This window comes from Montipora capricornis, chromosome 10, assembly GCF_036669925.1.
Source record: "Montipora capricornis isolate CH-2021 chromosome 10, ASM3666992v2, whole genome shotgun sequence".
NCBI classification, from domain to species: Eukaryota; Metazoa; Cnidaria; class Anthozoa; order Scleractinia; family Acroporidae; genus Montipora; species Montipora capricornis.
In genome coordinates this window covers 63,813,710-63,830,117 of record NC_090892.1, presented here as the reverse complement: position 1 = coordinate 63,830,117, position 16,408 = coordinate 63,813,710, and the positions used below count along the sequence as shown (strand labels likewise).

The 16,408-nt window shown below is 39.1% G+C and overlaps 3 protein-coding genes and 1 non-coding gene across 6 annotated transcripts in view; 2 read left to right on the top strand and 2 right to left on the bottom strand.

Moving 5' to 3' along the window:
* Positions 1-1,462, top strand: LOC138022498 (EKC/KEOPS complex subunit TP53RK-like). The gene has a single exon (XM_068869657.1). It carries the CDS (start codon positions 23-25, stop codon positions 725-727), a length of 705 nt encoding a protein of 234 aa, XP_068725758.1. The 5' UTR covers positions 1-22; the 3' UTR covers positions 728-1,462.
* LOC138022497 (dehydrogenase/reductase SDR family member 4-like) lies at positions 784-9,633 on the bottom strand. 2 transcript variants are annotated; one of them, XM_068869654.1, is made up of 9 exons: positions 9,547-9,633; positions 8,097-8,280; positions 6,748-6,825; positions 6,518-6,541; positions 5,797-5,867; positions 5,268-5,314; positions 4,640-4,779; positions 3,800-3,855; positions 784-1,264 (listed from the first exon to the last, which is right to left on the bottom strand). In XM_068869654.1, the coding sequence occupies exons 1-9, from the start codon at positions 9,615-9,617 to the stop codon at positions 1,150-1,152; spliced, it is 786 nt and encodes a 261-aa protein (XP_068725755.1). In that variant the 5' UTR covers positions 9,618-9,633; the 3' UTR covers positions 784-1,149. The 2 variants fall into 2 exon arrangements, with proteins under 2 accessions (XP_068725755.1, XP_068725756.1); XM_068869655.1 differs by having other exon boundaries at positions 4,640-4,774; positions 5,287-5,314.
* A 1,561-nt stretch (positions 9,634-11,194) lies between these two features.
* On the top strand, positions 11,195-11,267 carry Trnas-gga (transfer RNA serine (anticodon GGA)). The gene has a single exon. It is a non-coding gene; the product is annotated as a tRNA-Ser (tRNA).
* A 2,544-nt stretch (positions 11,268-13,811) lies between these two features.
* Positions 13,812-16,408, bottom strand: part of LOC138022496 (dehydrogenase/reductase SDR family member 4-like) — a 25,683-nt gene continuing 23,086 nt past the window's right edge. For both annotated transcript variants that reach the window (XM_068869653.1, XM_068869652.1), the window contains one exon: positions 13,812-14,462. In XM_068869653.1, the coding sequence (XP_068725754.1) occupies positions 14,348-14,462 (115 nt within the window). In that variant the 3' untranslated portion in view covers positions 13,812-14,347. The remainder of the gene's footprint in view (positions 14,463-16,408) is intronic.

Sequence of the window (16,408 nt, the reverse complement as noted above, 5' to 3'; positions counted from 1 at the left end):
TTCGCATGAAGACTCATTCAACATGGCGTCCGCAACGGAAGATTCCCATTGTGCTTCCCATTGTAAAATGTGGACGTTAATAAAACAAGGTGCCGAAGCTCGTGTTTACAAGACTCATTTTTACAACAAGAAAACTATAGTGAAAGAAAGGTTTTCAAAGTCTTATAGGCATCCGTCCCTCGATGAAAAGCTAACGCATCGAAGAACAAACCAAGAAGTTCGTTCTATGCTTCGTTGCCGGAAAGCAGGTATTTCCACCCCTGCGGTATATTTTGTTGATTACACCTCACATCGCATTTATATGGAAGAAATCCCAAACAGTGTAACAGCCCGTGATCGTATCAATAATGTCCTGCAACTTCCGACTGAGGAATCCGAGCAAAGTTTGCAATTAATGGCCCAGACGATTGGAGACACGCTAGCGAAAATGCACAACGTCGATTGCATTCATGGGGATTTGACTACTTCCAACATTTTGTTAAAAACGGCTTTTGAAGACATCATTCTCATTGACTTTGGGTTAAGTTTTATATCAGGTTTAACAGAAGATAAAGGTGTTGATCTGTATGTTCTGGAAAGGGCATTTTTAAGCACTCATCCAAACACAGAAGAGATCTTCCGGGTTATTTTGGAAAGCTACAGGAAGAAAGCCAACAAGGCCGACGAGATCATCAAGAAACTAGACGAAGTGAGGCTTAGAGGACGAAAGAGAACAATGGTTGGATAAAAAAACGAAATGTGTATGTTGTGGTACTTCGGGTAATGGAAGACAAACTTTCATGGTTGGTTTAAGGTCGTCTGTAATTTAATCAAGTCCATTTTTCCTCATTATTATTGTTTAATTAAATAGTATGTACATTGTGGAAAAAACTAGACGGTTTTCTTAACATGGAAAGTCTAATAGTTCACCAATCTTACGCCACCTTTATGGCTGACTTGTTTCCAGCTATTTTAGTCTTAATATTTTTTAAGAGACCAACAAGAACTGGTGCAATCTCAACCTTGTTATTAATTTTGTTATAAATTTGTCACTGTCATCACCATTTTTATTATTACTACTATTGTTGTTTGTCACAATTGAAGAAAAAAGACAAAACTGTAGTTGATCAAAATATGTTAGGTGTTGTTTTTTGGTTGGTGACATTTCATCTACAGACTTGCATGAAATCCTCCGTCTACTATCAGAGTTTCTCCTGTTATGTATGATGCTTGATCAGAGGAAAGGAAAGAAACTGCACCACTGATATCATTAGACAAACCCATCCTGAAAATGAACAAAGAAGGCAATAAGCAACATTCGTTTTTCCTTGAGTTCTTCGCCTTTTGAAGGGAAATCTACGGCATGTTTGTCATGGCTTGTGCTCGTGGTATACTGGTAAATTCCACGTATTGAAAACATTGAGCTTTGAAATATCATGAGGTAAATAAAAATCAATAAAAAATGAAATACACAGTCACAAAATTAATGGTAATTTCTTTTCTTCTTTGTCATCATCAGAGATGTATCCAGGTTTTCAAATTTGGGGGTCCTCTGGACCCCTTTTTGAAAAATTTGGGGGTCCATTGCAAAATTTTGGGGGTCCAGCTAATTAATATTCAAGAATTAATATGCGATCTATTGCCTCTTAATTGCTGCTGCAGTACCCTTTCAGATTTCTAATTGCACAAAAATAAAGTCTTATCCCTCCCAACGAATATGTACTTAAAATGATCAATTTCTTTGAAACTGTTGTGCCTGTTGATTCATCGATCAAAATGTATGGGCTGTCAAAGCTCCATAGATCACATTGAAATCCGTATGCTGAAGGAACTGTTGGCTCCAGTTGATAACTGATCTAGATCTCCCCAGAAAAAAAAAGCAGAACTGAATCTCAATTTTCCGTAAAAGAGCATCATTTATTTTAACTACACTTGAGGCGTAATTTAGGAACAACAGAGTAAACAAATGTTAGCGATCGATGCACAGTTCATCGACGGCCCGTGCGTCCGTGACTTCGCCATTCAAGTTTCATGTTCAACACGTTAATTATAACACTAACTCCGAAAAAAAGTTGCATAATTTGCAAAACAGGCAAGTTACGTGCAAAACAAGAACGGAGACGACAATGACACGTGCGCGCCCGGAATTATTTTTTTTAGTTATTTCACTCACGATAAGCGAACTAATGCTTGAAATTCACTTGGAAAGCATGCAACAAACTGAACTTCGACCGAAATGTTTTATTATCACTGGCGGCAGATCGAAAGTGTCGCCGATTGTCTCACGTAAAAAACAGCTCAGATCATGTCGCGCAACACGTGCGAATTCAAAATTCGACTTCTAAAGCTGGACATAATGGTTGACAAAATGAAATTATTGGACTACAAAAATCCGAAAATAGTAGCTAACCTTGAAATTTAAGGAACTCAATCATTTCTCCGTTGTGAGAAATGGGAATGTTCAATTTCCTTGTGAAATACGCCGTTCGCATGTTTTTTCCTGGCGTTCGTAATTTGCATAAACATTCGATTATTTTTCTGCGTCCAATTGGACCCTTTGTTCCATATTCTATGCGTCCAAAAGAAAAACGAGTGCGTCCCAGGACGCAATGACGCACTCTGGATACATCTCTGATCATGACATGTCTTTGCCTGATATATAATAAATAATGATAAAAATTATAATAAAAATAGTAATTGATAAACAATAATAATATTTTTTAACATGCAAGTGTCCCAGGCACACTAGAATGCAAATTAATGCTTCTATTGTTGGCCTGTTTCCAGTCAATGGTTTTGTTTTCTAGTCTGAAACTCAAAAGCCCACTTGATTGAGCCACCATTTGCCAGCATTTTGGCTATCAACCTTAAGTGTCTTCTAAAAGCCCTTTAGGGTATTTTGACCCAGAGGTATTTTATAAATAATAATTATAGCCTCCTGCGCAGCCATCTTGTGACTCGTCACGCAATCTTTCTTCCTCAACAAATGTCTGCTGAAACGAGCCACACATTCCTTTCCCTTTGTTAAGTACTGTAACTGTCATCCGGAAATCACATGTGGGGTACTGAGAACCAATCAGCACTGTGTAGATTGCCATCCTGGGAGTGTCAATGCATCAACTTTTTCTTTGGATGAAACGGGACAAAGCTTTCCTTGGTGAGTATGCATTAGCACTCTCGCAAATCAAAATGCGAGTGCTTAGCAAGGGTATGGTGTTGTTTCGTCTAAAATTGAAAGTGCCATGGAAATATATTACAAATACAAATAAAAATACTTAAGTATTGCAAGTGTATTTGAACTGCACCAGAACCATTTTATCTTCAAGTGCAATGAATGCAACTAGGATAGTAGCAAAAAGAAAGCTTAAAAAAATCTATTTGCTTAAAGTTTGTACTGGCGATGAATGTAAATAGATATCAATCCCAAGTGAATGCCACAAGTATGTTTGAATTACACGGGAGCAAAACGTTTCAACCATACGTGAATTCTACCATTCTCGTTCTGTGAAGAGCCGCAAACATCTAAGCCAAACCACGAAATTTATAAGTCGGCGATTTTAAATGCCCAACACACGAAGGCCATTTTCCTGAAGTGACCTCACGCAAAACTTCTCAGGGTCCAAAGTGCACCTCCAGAATCTGGAAGTCTGTTGTCACTGGTCTACGGAAATTCCGGCTCGTTTCAGCAGACGTTCGTTGAGGAGGAATGATTGCGTGATGAGTCACAAGAATGTCTGCACAGGAGGCTATAAATAATATGGTCCTGTGATCTTTGCAGTTGTCTCACTAAATTTATTTATGACAAATCTGATGGTCTAACCTTCCAAGTGAAATGCTCTGAAGGAAAAACTTTGACAGTGAATCATTTTTCCAAAACTGAAACCAATGATAAAGTAAAATTAATAATCATTGTTTCATTGACTACAGGCCCAGACTGCATTTTTTGTATTATTATAAAGTCCATAAGTGTTTATGTGCAAATGTTGCTAAATTATCATCACACATTGCAGATGATATTACAAAGTATATGTTTTTAGGTAATTTAATTAAACATGAAAGAATGCATAAAGCAGAAACCTTTTTTTCTTCTATCAAACCTGGGATAAATGAGGTGTTGTAGAAGGAGTTGGCATTTTTGAAGGGTGGGGGCCGGGAAGGGGGGGGGGGGGGGGGGTTCTGTTGTTTGCATAGTTCATATATTTGTTTGTCAGTTAATCCACCTATATCCCATCCACCCTTTATGTGTTCATGTCCATCACTAATACTCCTTTCTCGGTTTTTCTGACCAGTCCAGCTGTGTTGTTTTTGTTTAAGGAGAACTATGGTAAGATTGCTTGGTCGCACTTTGCAGGACTCCCGGTTGCATTTGAGTATGCTATTTTTCCACAAATATGTTAAAAATCAGAGGGTTGGTTATGCCAGATTTCTGCACTTAGTCCACGGCTGCTGTAACTGAGAAAATTTGATGGCAGCGTCTTTTACAACACACATGTATGTTAACTTCAAGACAAACTACGTTCTTTTGTGGAGTCAAGATCCTAACAAGGCATTTCCTCTTTCCCACTACTGGACATGGAAACATGTTTTTCATACAACCAGTTCTCCCAAGGATCCTCCGATCTAATTAGTCATACAACTTTTCTCCATCCTCAATACTTACCGCTTCACTAAAACGTGTCTTGATGACCCCTGGAGCAACACAGTTTACTCTCACTCCCATGTGTCCACATTCTTTAGCTAAAACATTTGTCAGACCAACTAAAGCTGTTTTGGTGACATTATAGGCACCAATGCCCTGCAAACATTAAAGAATAACAAGAATACCTCAGTGTCGAATAAATTAAAAATAATAAATTATCATCGTCATAATTTATATTATTATTATCCTAAGCTTATTTACTATGGTGAACAATAGTCCAAAGGGTGTGACAATGCTAAACTCAAAATAATGGCAAAAACACTATCCAAGATATCCTCATGAGCCAATCAGTGGTTCACAGCAGCTTCAGAGAGAGGCAGGGAGCCAAGAAAGTGTTGATGCACTCTCACTGGTAGATTATTCCGAACATAAAAGAGTAAGCTTCTGCCAGTTGTTTGTCCTACAGCTGCAGTGCAATGAGAGAATGGCTCCTTGCATTTAACCCAGCAACGGACCAAAAACCACCATGGGCACCATCTAAGGTCTGTCGTGCATTGCAGAAAATAAGTGTTTTGGAAGGGTTTTAACTTCAGCCAGTAAGATATCTACTTCAACTCAACAGTTTAAAACAGTTATAGCTGTAGCTGCATTGGATCAAATGCACCTACTGATGAAATGAAAATCACTGATCCACCCCTAAAAAGACAAACAAACAATTATTATTAAAATTGGAAGATTACCTATATTACACTGAACAAAAAGCCTCTACTACATGTAGTTTGCAGTTTATTGCATACATGTACTCATTAAAGATAACAATCTTTTACATAGAACCTTGAAGTTTCTTTTACACTGTGTTTGTCATCAGTGATTGTAGCAAAACAAGGTGAATTACAAACTGTAAACCATATTAGACCTTAATGCATGTACATGTAACATCTTTTATGGAGGGCCGCTTAACCCATCTGACACCTCAAATGCCCTATATGATGCCCCCAGTTGACAAGCAAAATCGTCTGGAATTAGACAGAGTAAAATCTGTTAAGTCTCCCTCCCTGGGGTCAATAGGTTAAAGGAAATACTGACAAGAACATGGGAGGTTGTCAGTAGGCTGAGAAGAAGGCTTAGTATTGAAATGTGACAATTTTTGTGAAAGTTTAATTTGGAATTATACCAACCCTCTCTTCTGCAACAATGGAATAATGTCTTTTGCCAGAAGGAATGCTGATTTTAAATTGACATCAAATATCTAAAAAAATGGGAAAGGAGTGAATGTATTACACCTTCTGCCCTTCATTAATGAGAAATAAATTTTATCAAGTGTGAAAATCAATGTGTAATCAATTAAGTTCTATATTCGCTATTTTCATAAATCCCATAATACTGAGTTCATTTGGGGGCTTATTTGCATTGAAACAATGGATATTCAGTTTACTGAAGAATGATGCAGTCATAAGAGCAAAATAATAACAAGTAGATTCATTTGTTTTCATGCAAAGACCCCCCAAAACATATGCATTATGGGATGGGGAAATAGCAAATTAAATAAATATTAATAGTAATCAACAACCTTTTCAGAGAAAACTGGCACCTTAACGTTCTTTGGAACACTCTGGTACAGAACCAAAAAACTCATCCCGCACATTTTTCAGACACTGGAGGAAGGTGTATTAATGCTCACACATTGCATCATTCACCTTTCACACTTGTTGTGATAATCACCAAGACTACATGTAGGACTACATCAACTGCTTCTTTCCAATGCGGTATGTAAGTACTTTCATGTCTTTCCAGAGTTCATGAAGGTTGCAGTGTTTTTTGAGACCATGAGCATACAGTATGATATTTTGAAGGTTTCATTATGCTATTATAAATTTATAATTTATTATTGTAAATAACCTTGTCCCATGCTTCCTCAGGAATCTGAAATTTAAAGTAAACGCTTACAGTTATTGACATTGCCACAAAGCAATTAACTTTAAATTCTGTCATTGCTTGGATTAACATGATGCAATAAATGTCTGTGTGGGGCGTGCATAGCTACTGTATAATAATGTTTTTGCTTTAATTAAACCTATTGTTTTGTCCAGCGCTGTTGTACATAGCCATGGTTATAAACAAAGCCCTACCTGTAAAATTGGTCCAAATACTGGATTAACAGCTGCATTTGAAACTAAAATGTCAATACCACCAAAGTGATGTAATGTCTGTAAAAAACAAAACAAGGTGAACTGCTTATATTATTCTTTCAAAGTTATTAAAAATTAAACAATAGGCAATGAAACATAGCAGCATGCTTGCTTCCAACAAAAAAAAAACAGTGAGGACTGGTAATAATTATTATTAACAAGGTCAGCTAATGAGAATTGGTTCAAGTTAATTAACTTTATTTGTTTCACCACTGACAATAATTTTTAAAAATTGTTGTCTATCAATCTTGGATAATTATTGCACTTCAAGTGATGTGATTAGCTATAAACTCAGTCTCAGTTAGGTATCTGCTGATATGCCAAATGACCTTATTACTTTTGTTAACTGATTGTGCCAGCCATTTTGTAAAATCGAAACAGTTCAGAATTTAAGTGAAATGAAATTGATTCTAATTAAATGTATAGAAATTTGTGGATATAAGATCTAGTTTCACGGTAATAACCAACTTGGCACTCTCCTCATGAGAATTTCCAGTTCATGGAATAATTTTTATTGAAAAATTTCTACCTTGGATATTGTTTCTAGTATTCTGATTAGCTTGTTCAATCTTAATTCTCACCTCTAGTCATACCATATGACCTAATATGGAATTACTGATTGGCTTTAATTTATTTTATGAAGTATTATATTCCATTCACGCTTGTTGGATGTGAGACTGGTAAATTAATAGCCAATTAACTCAGTGATGTGCTGTTGCACTCAAAACGTGGTTTCAGTTATCATTTCATGAACAAGCGCTAAGCAAATTAAGTGACCGCTGTTAAGATAATCTATGCACGCAACCACCCTGGTTTTGTCAGGACATTTATCTATCATGGTACGCTTAGGTAGTTCCATGCATGTCAATTTATAATTATTTTGTCCAGGTGCAACTTGGAAAACCAAGCCTCATTTTAGAGCAAGAATTCTTTTCAATTTACTGTATGTATGGTATTATTGACTTGGTAGGCTAATTTGCACTTGGACAAAAGAATTATAAATTGGCTGCCATTTATGAACAAGGTGTATATCCTGAAGATATAGGAATAGAAATCCAGGAACTCAAAAATGGCATTGGCTGACAAAGCGGTGAAAAGGGATGTTGTCCAAGGAATTTTACACTTGCTTGAAAACATTTCAGTCCACTCAAAAATTACAAATGTATGCACCCTTTAACCCACTTCCTCTTGAGAGTGAAACAGCTGCTTTTGGGGTGAATGTTTTTACAAGCTCTTCAAGTTAAGTGGTTATATAATCAAGAAAGTTATTCTTCTTTAGACACCCTTACCTGTTCAATAAGATTCTTTCGATGTTCAGGTTTTGCAACATGGCATACCACTCCTTTTACAAAGCACCCTTGCTCTTCCTTTTCTACCTCAGAAACAGCTTTAGCCACGTTGTCCTTTTTTCTGCTACTAATCATGACCTTTGCTCCATCTCTTGCAAGCTGTTTGGCGATAGCAAGGCCTATCCTATTCTTGTAGCAATTTGCAAATTTCTGTTAAGGACACTCAAAAGGGTTTTGCACAGGTGACAGTAGGTTTCCAGTTGGAAATGATGATCCTTTCAGTAGGGCAATACTTTTACATTTGTCTGATACTTTTTCCATGGAGTTTCTAAGGTTGTCCATAACCTTCCTGCTGTTGCCATGGTAATGATACATTACAGCTTAACAGGCCCTACAAAGTCAGCTTTTGGAAAATATCCTAAACTAATTTGATGACCTAGTTTTTTGCTTTTTTTTTTCCAAGTTTTGAAAACCCTATTTAATTCTCTTTCCTAATACTTAGATTATCATCCTGGAGTAAGCATGAGCTTTCCTTCTGGAGGACGTACAAAACTATCTCGTCCAAACTGTTCAAAGCGAAAATTTGAACATGCGCTCCATGCAACAATTGAATCCATTGAAAGACTACAGAATGCAGGGCTCACTATTTGTTTACCAAAACATAATAATATACATGCAAAAATTTAAGTACGTTGAATGGCTGAGAGCATGTCTATTAATCCCAAACAGAGTGCAGAAAAGTGAAATTAGTGCAAAAAGTTGAAAGATGAAGATGAAAGTTTTGTATTGACAGCCAATCAAATCCAAGCCCTGGACAACGCAACAGCAATATTTCTCACTACATCACCCATTGTTATTAATATGCCAACCAGAAGCTATTTGCCTGTTGAAACAACAACTTCTTTTGTTCCGTGGTTGGCAAATTTCAATATCAGAAGAAATGTGACGTCATTGTTTGTAAACAAGAAATATCACTCCCTATTCATGGTGCAATTTTTCTGTGATTGCCTGATACGTATTGATGCATCATCTATCATTAATAAGTAATCACATGATTTCTCTCGTGCACTTTGGAATAAATAATCACTTGTTAATTTTTTTTCAGACTACAAATTGCACTTGCCCAAATTTTCTGTCTTTGAAAAAAATACTATAAATTGCACGCGAAATCATGTGATTACCTAGAGGGAAGTTATCGTTGACGACACCGATTGTCATTAATGTGCCAACCAGAGCATCATTGGCTGTCGAAACAAAGGGTCTTTTGTTCCGCTGGTTGGCCTATTTAAATAACAAAGGCAACGTTTGTAAACAGATATCTTCCCTGTACGTAAGCTTCTGCGACAGATAACCTCACATCACCGATCAGACTCCTATCAAAATATCGCCATCGGTACAGCAAACGTTTCCAGCTTCTGCTTCAATTTTCACTCTCATAATTGCTACCCACCCTTCTGTTGATGCGGTAACAACTGCAACTTTGCCTTCCAGTGTACGATTAGTAGCAGCAGTAGAGTCCATTTCTGGCGGATATGGCTTAGAGAAACGATGGGATCTGGGAACCAGAATGGAGGCTGCGGACAACCGGCAGATAGGGGGTAGGTACGTTATGTATGGGGACATATCTTGTACGGTAGACATTACATGCACTTACCTTACTTATCGCGCTTAGCTTACTTAGACGCTTGGGCTGCTTGAGGCACTTGGATTGCTTGGTTTGCTTGCAGTGCTTAGGTTGCTTGCAATGCTTGAGTTTGCTTGGGTTGCTTGAGGTGCTTGGCTTCATTGGGTTGCTTGTAGTGCTTGGGGTGCTCTGCTCACTGCTTAATTTTTAATGTGCGTGGAACGTGATTTGGTTCCTCTGTATACGTTTTTAGCGTTTGACCTAGTTCACAAATTTCGTTAAAAGCTCATGTTCTCTCTGCAACCCGAAAGAGTACCTTGTAAATTCCTAGTAAATCTTTGGCTTCACGTAGCAATGAACATTCACTGAGGATACCTGCCCGGCAAATCAATGACGAACTTATTGCACTCTTCAGTCGTTGCAACTTTGGGGGTGGGGGGGGGGGGGGGTCAAGTGTGCCGGTCTTATTAGAGCTTCTACGGAAAATTTACCTCACTGTCGTCTGCATATATTTGAATCGCTGACGCAACGCTAGTTTTGTTACGTTACATCACTTCAAACAAATACACGAACTAGTATATTTCTTATCATGAGCATTTTTCTTCCATAACCTCAGTTCACGGTACTGATGGGAACTTGTCCAGTCTTGGAAATACGTCTAAAACAGCTTTCAGATCGAGCGGCTGTTATACCAATTGTTTTCCGTGTTTTTTTCTGAAGAATAATCCTCTTTTCTCCTGCTTCTTAAAGGATGAAAAATAATCGTGCTGCTCGTGCGGAATGCATTTTAGCATATATTCTTTTTGATATTATCGAAAACGAAGAACGAAGCAGGAGGCACCCAAAAGATCCAAAACGAAGTACCCTAAGTCGAAAACAAAGCACCCAATTTAATTTCCATTGGACTGAGATCGCTTTGACCGTCCAGAGCAATGCAAAGTTTTGGGTTTCACAACAGGCACCTGAAACGCCATATTTAACACTCACTGAACAAAAATTTAGCGCATCTTGCCAGCAGAACTCTGCTTTCAACACATAAAGCCGGCAACTAACTTAAATGAACTAATGAATGAGACATTTCACCATGGTAATGACCCATTTCATACCCCATTCGTGTTGTCCTACCGTTTAAAGATCAGGCCTCAGCTGATATTGCGCGTGCCCAACTTAAAGATTTAATCAAGTGAAGCTATGATCCTCGCAGTTAGGAAAGCAATTTTTGCAATTGCGTAAAGAAGCCTGAAAAATTCAGGACTTCAACGGGTTCAAACCCCGTTCAAACCCCGTTGAAGTCCTGAATTTTTCAGGCTTCTTGACGCAATTGCAAAAATTGCGTTGATAACTGCGAGGATCATAGTTTCACTTGATTTCATATCCGCAGTTCATATATGATCCATTTCATATATCATTTCATCGTTGATTCATTCCTCACGGGACCATTAGAACCCACAAATGATCAGCTCCCAACGTCAGTGGCTTCATAGCTCAGTTGGTTAGAGCGTTGCGCCGGAATCGCGAGGTCACGGGTTCAAACCCCGTTGAAGTCCTGAATTTTTCAGGCTTCTCTAGTACGCAATTGTAAAAATTGCGTTCATAACTGCGAAGATCATAGCTTCACTTGATAGCTCAGTTGGTTAGAGCGTCGCACCGGTATCGCGAGGTCACAGCTTCAAACCCCGTTAAAGTCCTGAATTTTTCAGGCTTTTTTACGCAATTGCAAAAATTGCCTTCATAACTGCGAGGATCATAGCTTCACTTGATTTCATATCCGCAGTTCATATATGATCCATTTCATATATCATTTCATCGTTAAAGATTTAAGTCAGAAGATCCACACGACCGTTCAGCCCGTAAGTTCTATTACTGAAATTAAGATACAAATATGAACAAACAAAAAAGAGAAGACAGACAGTTATTTCAGGTGTTGAAAAAGTAGTAAAAGTAAAATTACAAGGATGACGATAACTTGGGCATACAACAAGGAGCCATTCATTTTCTTTCTTTACTTTATGTTACTTTGAGACCCTTCGAACCAATTATCCAGTCATAGGACAGTTTACCTGTATTGTATACAACGTGAATAAGATGGAATTCCAATTCACCTCCCAGAGGTTCATCGTGGACATTTCACTTGTTTTCGGTGGGGAAGACCTGGAGCAGGATAACCCCAGCAAGCCATAGGCCACTTCAGATAAATATCATAATACTCTTTGTTTGTCCCTCCAAATGTTTCCAGTTTCTCTTGGGACTTACAATGGTCCCAAGAGAAAACAAAAACATTACTTATGCAAATATTGGGGGGACCAACAAAAAGTATTATAGTATTATCCCAAGTAGCCTATTGCTGGAAATTTATTGCTCGAGTTACTCGAGATAAGTTTCAAAAGTCTGGATTAGATACATTCGATATAATCGACCTGGGAACGGAAAGAGACGAGATAAAAGAACTAACCCATTGCTAAAAATAGTTAGTATAAATGTGTGGACATATAAGTGGAAAAGGACAAGAAACAGAGAAACGTTGGTGTTTGTTGGAATGTCAGAAAAAAGATTACAAGGTGAGGGTTACAAAAGGGCTAAACGAGGACTACATGATGCACTTACAAGGGTACCAAAGATGGGCGCCATAGCGTTGGTTTTCCCTTCTAACCAGAAATTGGTGCCATTGTGAAGGGGGTACGTTCTTGTGTCAACAATAACTGTGTCAAGTTTACGCACCCCAGCAAGGGCGTCCGAATGAGGAAAAGGGACGATTTTAAAAGGCTTTGCAGAATCTGGAGAACTAAATGCCAAAGAGGTATAATCTCATGATATTTGGAGACTTCCCGCTGGACCAAGAGGACGTAATTGGCTTCTGTCAAATAGAAGACCAAAGCCAACGTGGAGATAAGATTACTGACAACTGAATCTGTGACAGCACTGATGTCCATCATGCATAGGTTTCTCATATATAAACTGGAACTCAAGTGGACTACAATTGTAGGTATGGATGGGGATTATTCCCAAAAATCCATGAAGCCCGGTTTTCAGTAGCGACGCAAAGCACGGGACTGATTGGCGTCAAGTGAAAACTAAGCATAACGCAAGCACAAGCACACAACGTTCCACGTTCTCTCTTACAACGCAGCGCTGCGAGAGGAATTTGGAACGGTATTTTTCACTGGAAGAACATCACAACTTGCGTTGTGCTTGCGTTACGTCACGTTTTCACGTAACGCAAGCGAATGCAAGCATAAGAAGTAAAAATGTTGATCCTTGCGCTTGTGCTTACGCTTGCGTGAGGCACATTTTCACGAGGAAATAAGCGCCGTTGTGATTGCGTTTATGGTTGCGTTGCTAGTGAAAACGAGGCTTGATTGATAATAGGCTGATTTAGCAACAGAACGGGAACGTCAGTGGCGACGTCGCGCGCAGCAAAACTACCAATGAGAATTTAGAATAGAGAAGAAAAGAGTGGAGTCTATTCTATCCCGAATTCTCATTGGTGTTTTTTCTGCGCGCGCCGTCGCCACTGACGTTCTGTTGCTAAATCAGCCTATTGTCTTAACGAATACAAAACGTGGACTGAGGGAAGCAGAAGGATCGATGAAAAGGCTAGGACACAGCTAGAATTTTGCAATGCAATATCATTGAATAGTTTGGTTTCTTGAAACCCCCAGGTGAGGAATCGGGGCAAAGTTTGCAATCGTTGGCCCAGAGGATTGGAGCCGGGGGGGGGGGGGGGGTTACTCCCTTATAAGACACCCTGGGGGAAATGCACAACGTCGATTGCATTCATGTGGATTTGATCACTTTCATCATTTCTCAAAGACGGGTCAGGTTTTGAACACATCATTTTCATCGACGTTGGGTTGAGTTGTTTTTATATCAGGTTTCACAGCTGAGAAGACAAAAGGTGTATCTTCTGGAAAGGTCATTTTTGAGCACATAACCTAAAACAGGACAGATCTTCCGGGTTATTTTGGTACTACAGCTGGAAGAAAGCCGACAAATGAAGGGAGACGAAATCATCAAGAAACTAGACGAGGCGAGGCTTAGACAACGAAAGAGAACAAAGCTTGGACAAAAATAATGAAAATGTATGTGTATAGTACTTTGGAAATGGAAGAAAAACTTTCACGTGTTTTTATTTCAATTCGTTGTTTATCATTATCATTGTTCACTGAAATAGTATGAAGACTGCAAAAATTAAAAAAAAAATAAAAATAACTACACGGTATGCTAATTAGTGGCCGGGTATTCTAGAATTTAGCCGACGTTGAGCGTCAAAAAAACTACCAAACTCTGAATTTTGTTGAAATTGTCTGAAATATTATCACTGTGAAACTGAATGATTTCCCTTGCTAAAAACCAGCGTGTTGGGTCCATAAAAACAATTTCCGCAGATGACTTATGACGTGATTCAAGACGGCCCTGAAAAAGCAGACGAACGAAAAATGAAAACTTGCTGAAGCTGCCCCTATGCACAGGATACCCAAGATTAGACATTGCGTTCTCCTAATGTCGGCCCCAATTATCGTTGTCAAACTGTTGTCCTGTTTGTGGAGATCTATGTTTAAAAAAAACTAAAGTAGGTGATCAAATGTGTCGGAGATGCTGTTGTTGCTTTTTGTTGGTTACTTTCCATCTACAGATTTGAAAGCATTCCCCCATCTACCACTAGAGTTGCTCCTGTTATGTACGACGCTTGATTAGATGAAAGGAAAGAAACGGCCCCACTGATTTCATTTGATACACCGATCCTGGAAGAGAACAAAGAAAGCAATAAGAAACGCTTTGCGAGAGTTGCTAAGATTCTAAAACAGCGTGTATTGCATCAATGTTATACAACTGTTATACCTTGTTGATTCCACCTATTCAAAACATTCAACGTCATTGAGTTTTGAAATAACCCGTTTTATGCTAGAGACACAATAGGGCCGTTTATACGAGAGAAAATAAGCCGCGGCTTACTCTGGCCGCGGCTTACATAAGACGTGAACACCCCGTATAAATGGTACAAAATCTACGTTCACGGCTTTCTCAAGCCGCGGCTTATCCTGGCCTGGGAGTTTATACTCGTATAATTAGTTCCTTTCGCGTAGTATGTACGCCGCGGCCACAGTAAGCTGCGGCTTATTTTCTCTCGTATAAACGGCCCTGGACGAACTTGGGAAACATTTGTTGTCCGTCTGGTTATGCGTCTCTAGTATACAGACGGACGCATTATCCGTCTAGACGAACTATCGTTTGTTGTCCACGACGCACAACGGAAGAGTATTCGTTCAGAGGGATAATAGGGCCGTTTACACGACAGAAAATAAGCCGCGGCTTACTCTGGCCGCGGCTTACATAAGACGCGAACACCCCGTATAAATGGAACAAAATCAACGTTCACGGCTTATCCTGGCCTGGGAGTTTGTACTCGTATAAATAGTTCCTTTCGCGTATTATGTAGGCCGCGGCCAGAGTAAGCCGCAGCTTATTAGGGCCGTTGAACGAGAGAAAATAAGCCGCGGCTTACTCTGGCCGCGGCGTACATAATACGCGAAAGGAACTATTTACACGAGTATAAACTCCCAGGCCAGGATAAGCCGCGGCTTGAGAAAGCCGTGAACGTAGATTTTGTGCCATTTATACGGGTGTTCGCGTCTTGTGTAATAATTATTTTCTCTCGTAAAAACGGCCCTAATGTGTCTTCTATAGTTCGTCCCGTCTTTACACTAGACGAATAACAAGAGGGACGCATAATTCGTCCGGACGGATTATGCGTCATATCCATTGATACCAGTTTCGTAACTGAAGGAACTACCGACGTTAAATAAATTGACTTTACTTTACTTTTACTTTAAATAAATGTTGTTTTGAAAATGCGGTGTCTTGATCTTTAGTGGTGAAGCGGAAACACGCGGTCCCTATAGAGTTGAATATGTTTCTTTATTTCCTTATTTTCTCTACTACCACAAGTACCACTAGGACAGAGTGTCCTAAATTCACGATAATAGTGAATTCAAAGCAAATTACGAATTAATCGTTAATTTATTTATTTCTTTGATCGTGAGCGGGCGGTATCCTGAGAATCCTGCAATCTGATTGGTTCCGGGAGCGGGCAGTATTTTCCTATCTCCTGACCACGGTCATGGTAACCAACTACGCTAAGCGCATACTTTACTTTACTTTAATAATTTCACATAGCAAGATAAATACAAAAGAGCATTAAAACAAGCTACGAGGGAGAACCCGAAACAGGAATTACTTCCCTAACAAGCAGGTTTCCCAATAAGCAGAAATATAATAAACGATAATATATGTATACAATGAAAAATAAAATAATACATAATATATATATATATATATAATAACAATCTAGTCAGTTTAAACAGTGTGAAGTTGCGAATTAAAAGAGCGAAGGCCTGCGGCCTCGGGCCGTACTCGAGATCTCGGGCACAGTTTTTCCCAATACGGACCTCCCGGCCGGTGAATAACATATATTTAGAGAAGAGATCGTGTTGCGATACTTCATGTTCTGCGGGCTCACTTAACAACAACGGAATTACCGTAAAGGAATGCGCAGGGCATAGCGGGCTCAAGTCACACTCAGCAAACATATCACGGGGCATGCGTTTTGAACAGTGCCGTCCAACGTCGTGGACGGCGGTTGGATAGGGTTGGGTTAGGGTTAGGGTTTGTTTTCGACTCAGGGAAGAGA

Coding starts and splice junctions, on each gene's coding strand:
- LOC138022498 (XM_068869657.1), top strand. CDS start 23: ATGGCGTCCGCAACGGAAGATTCCCATTGTGCTTCCCATTGTAAAATG.
- LOC138022497 (XM_068869654.1), bottom strand. CDS start 9,617: ATGGACTCTACTGCTGCTACTAATCGTACACTGGAAGGCAAAGTTGCA. Junction 6,826..8,096: donor GAAAGAATCTTATTGAACAG/GTAAGGGTGTCT, acceptor TGTTTTTTACAG/ACATTACATCACTTTGGTGG. Junction 3,856..4,639: donor AGACACGTTTTAGTGAAGCG/GTAAGTATTGAG, acceptor CATTGGTTTCAG/TTTTGGAAAAATGATTCACT.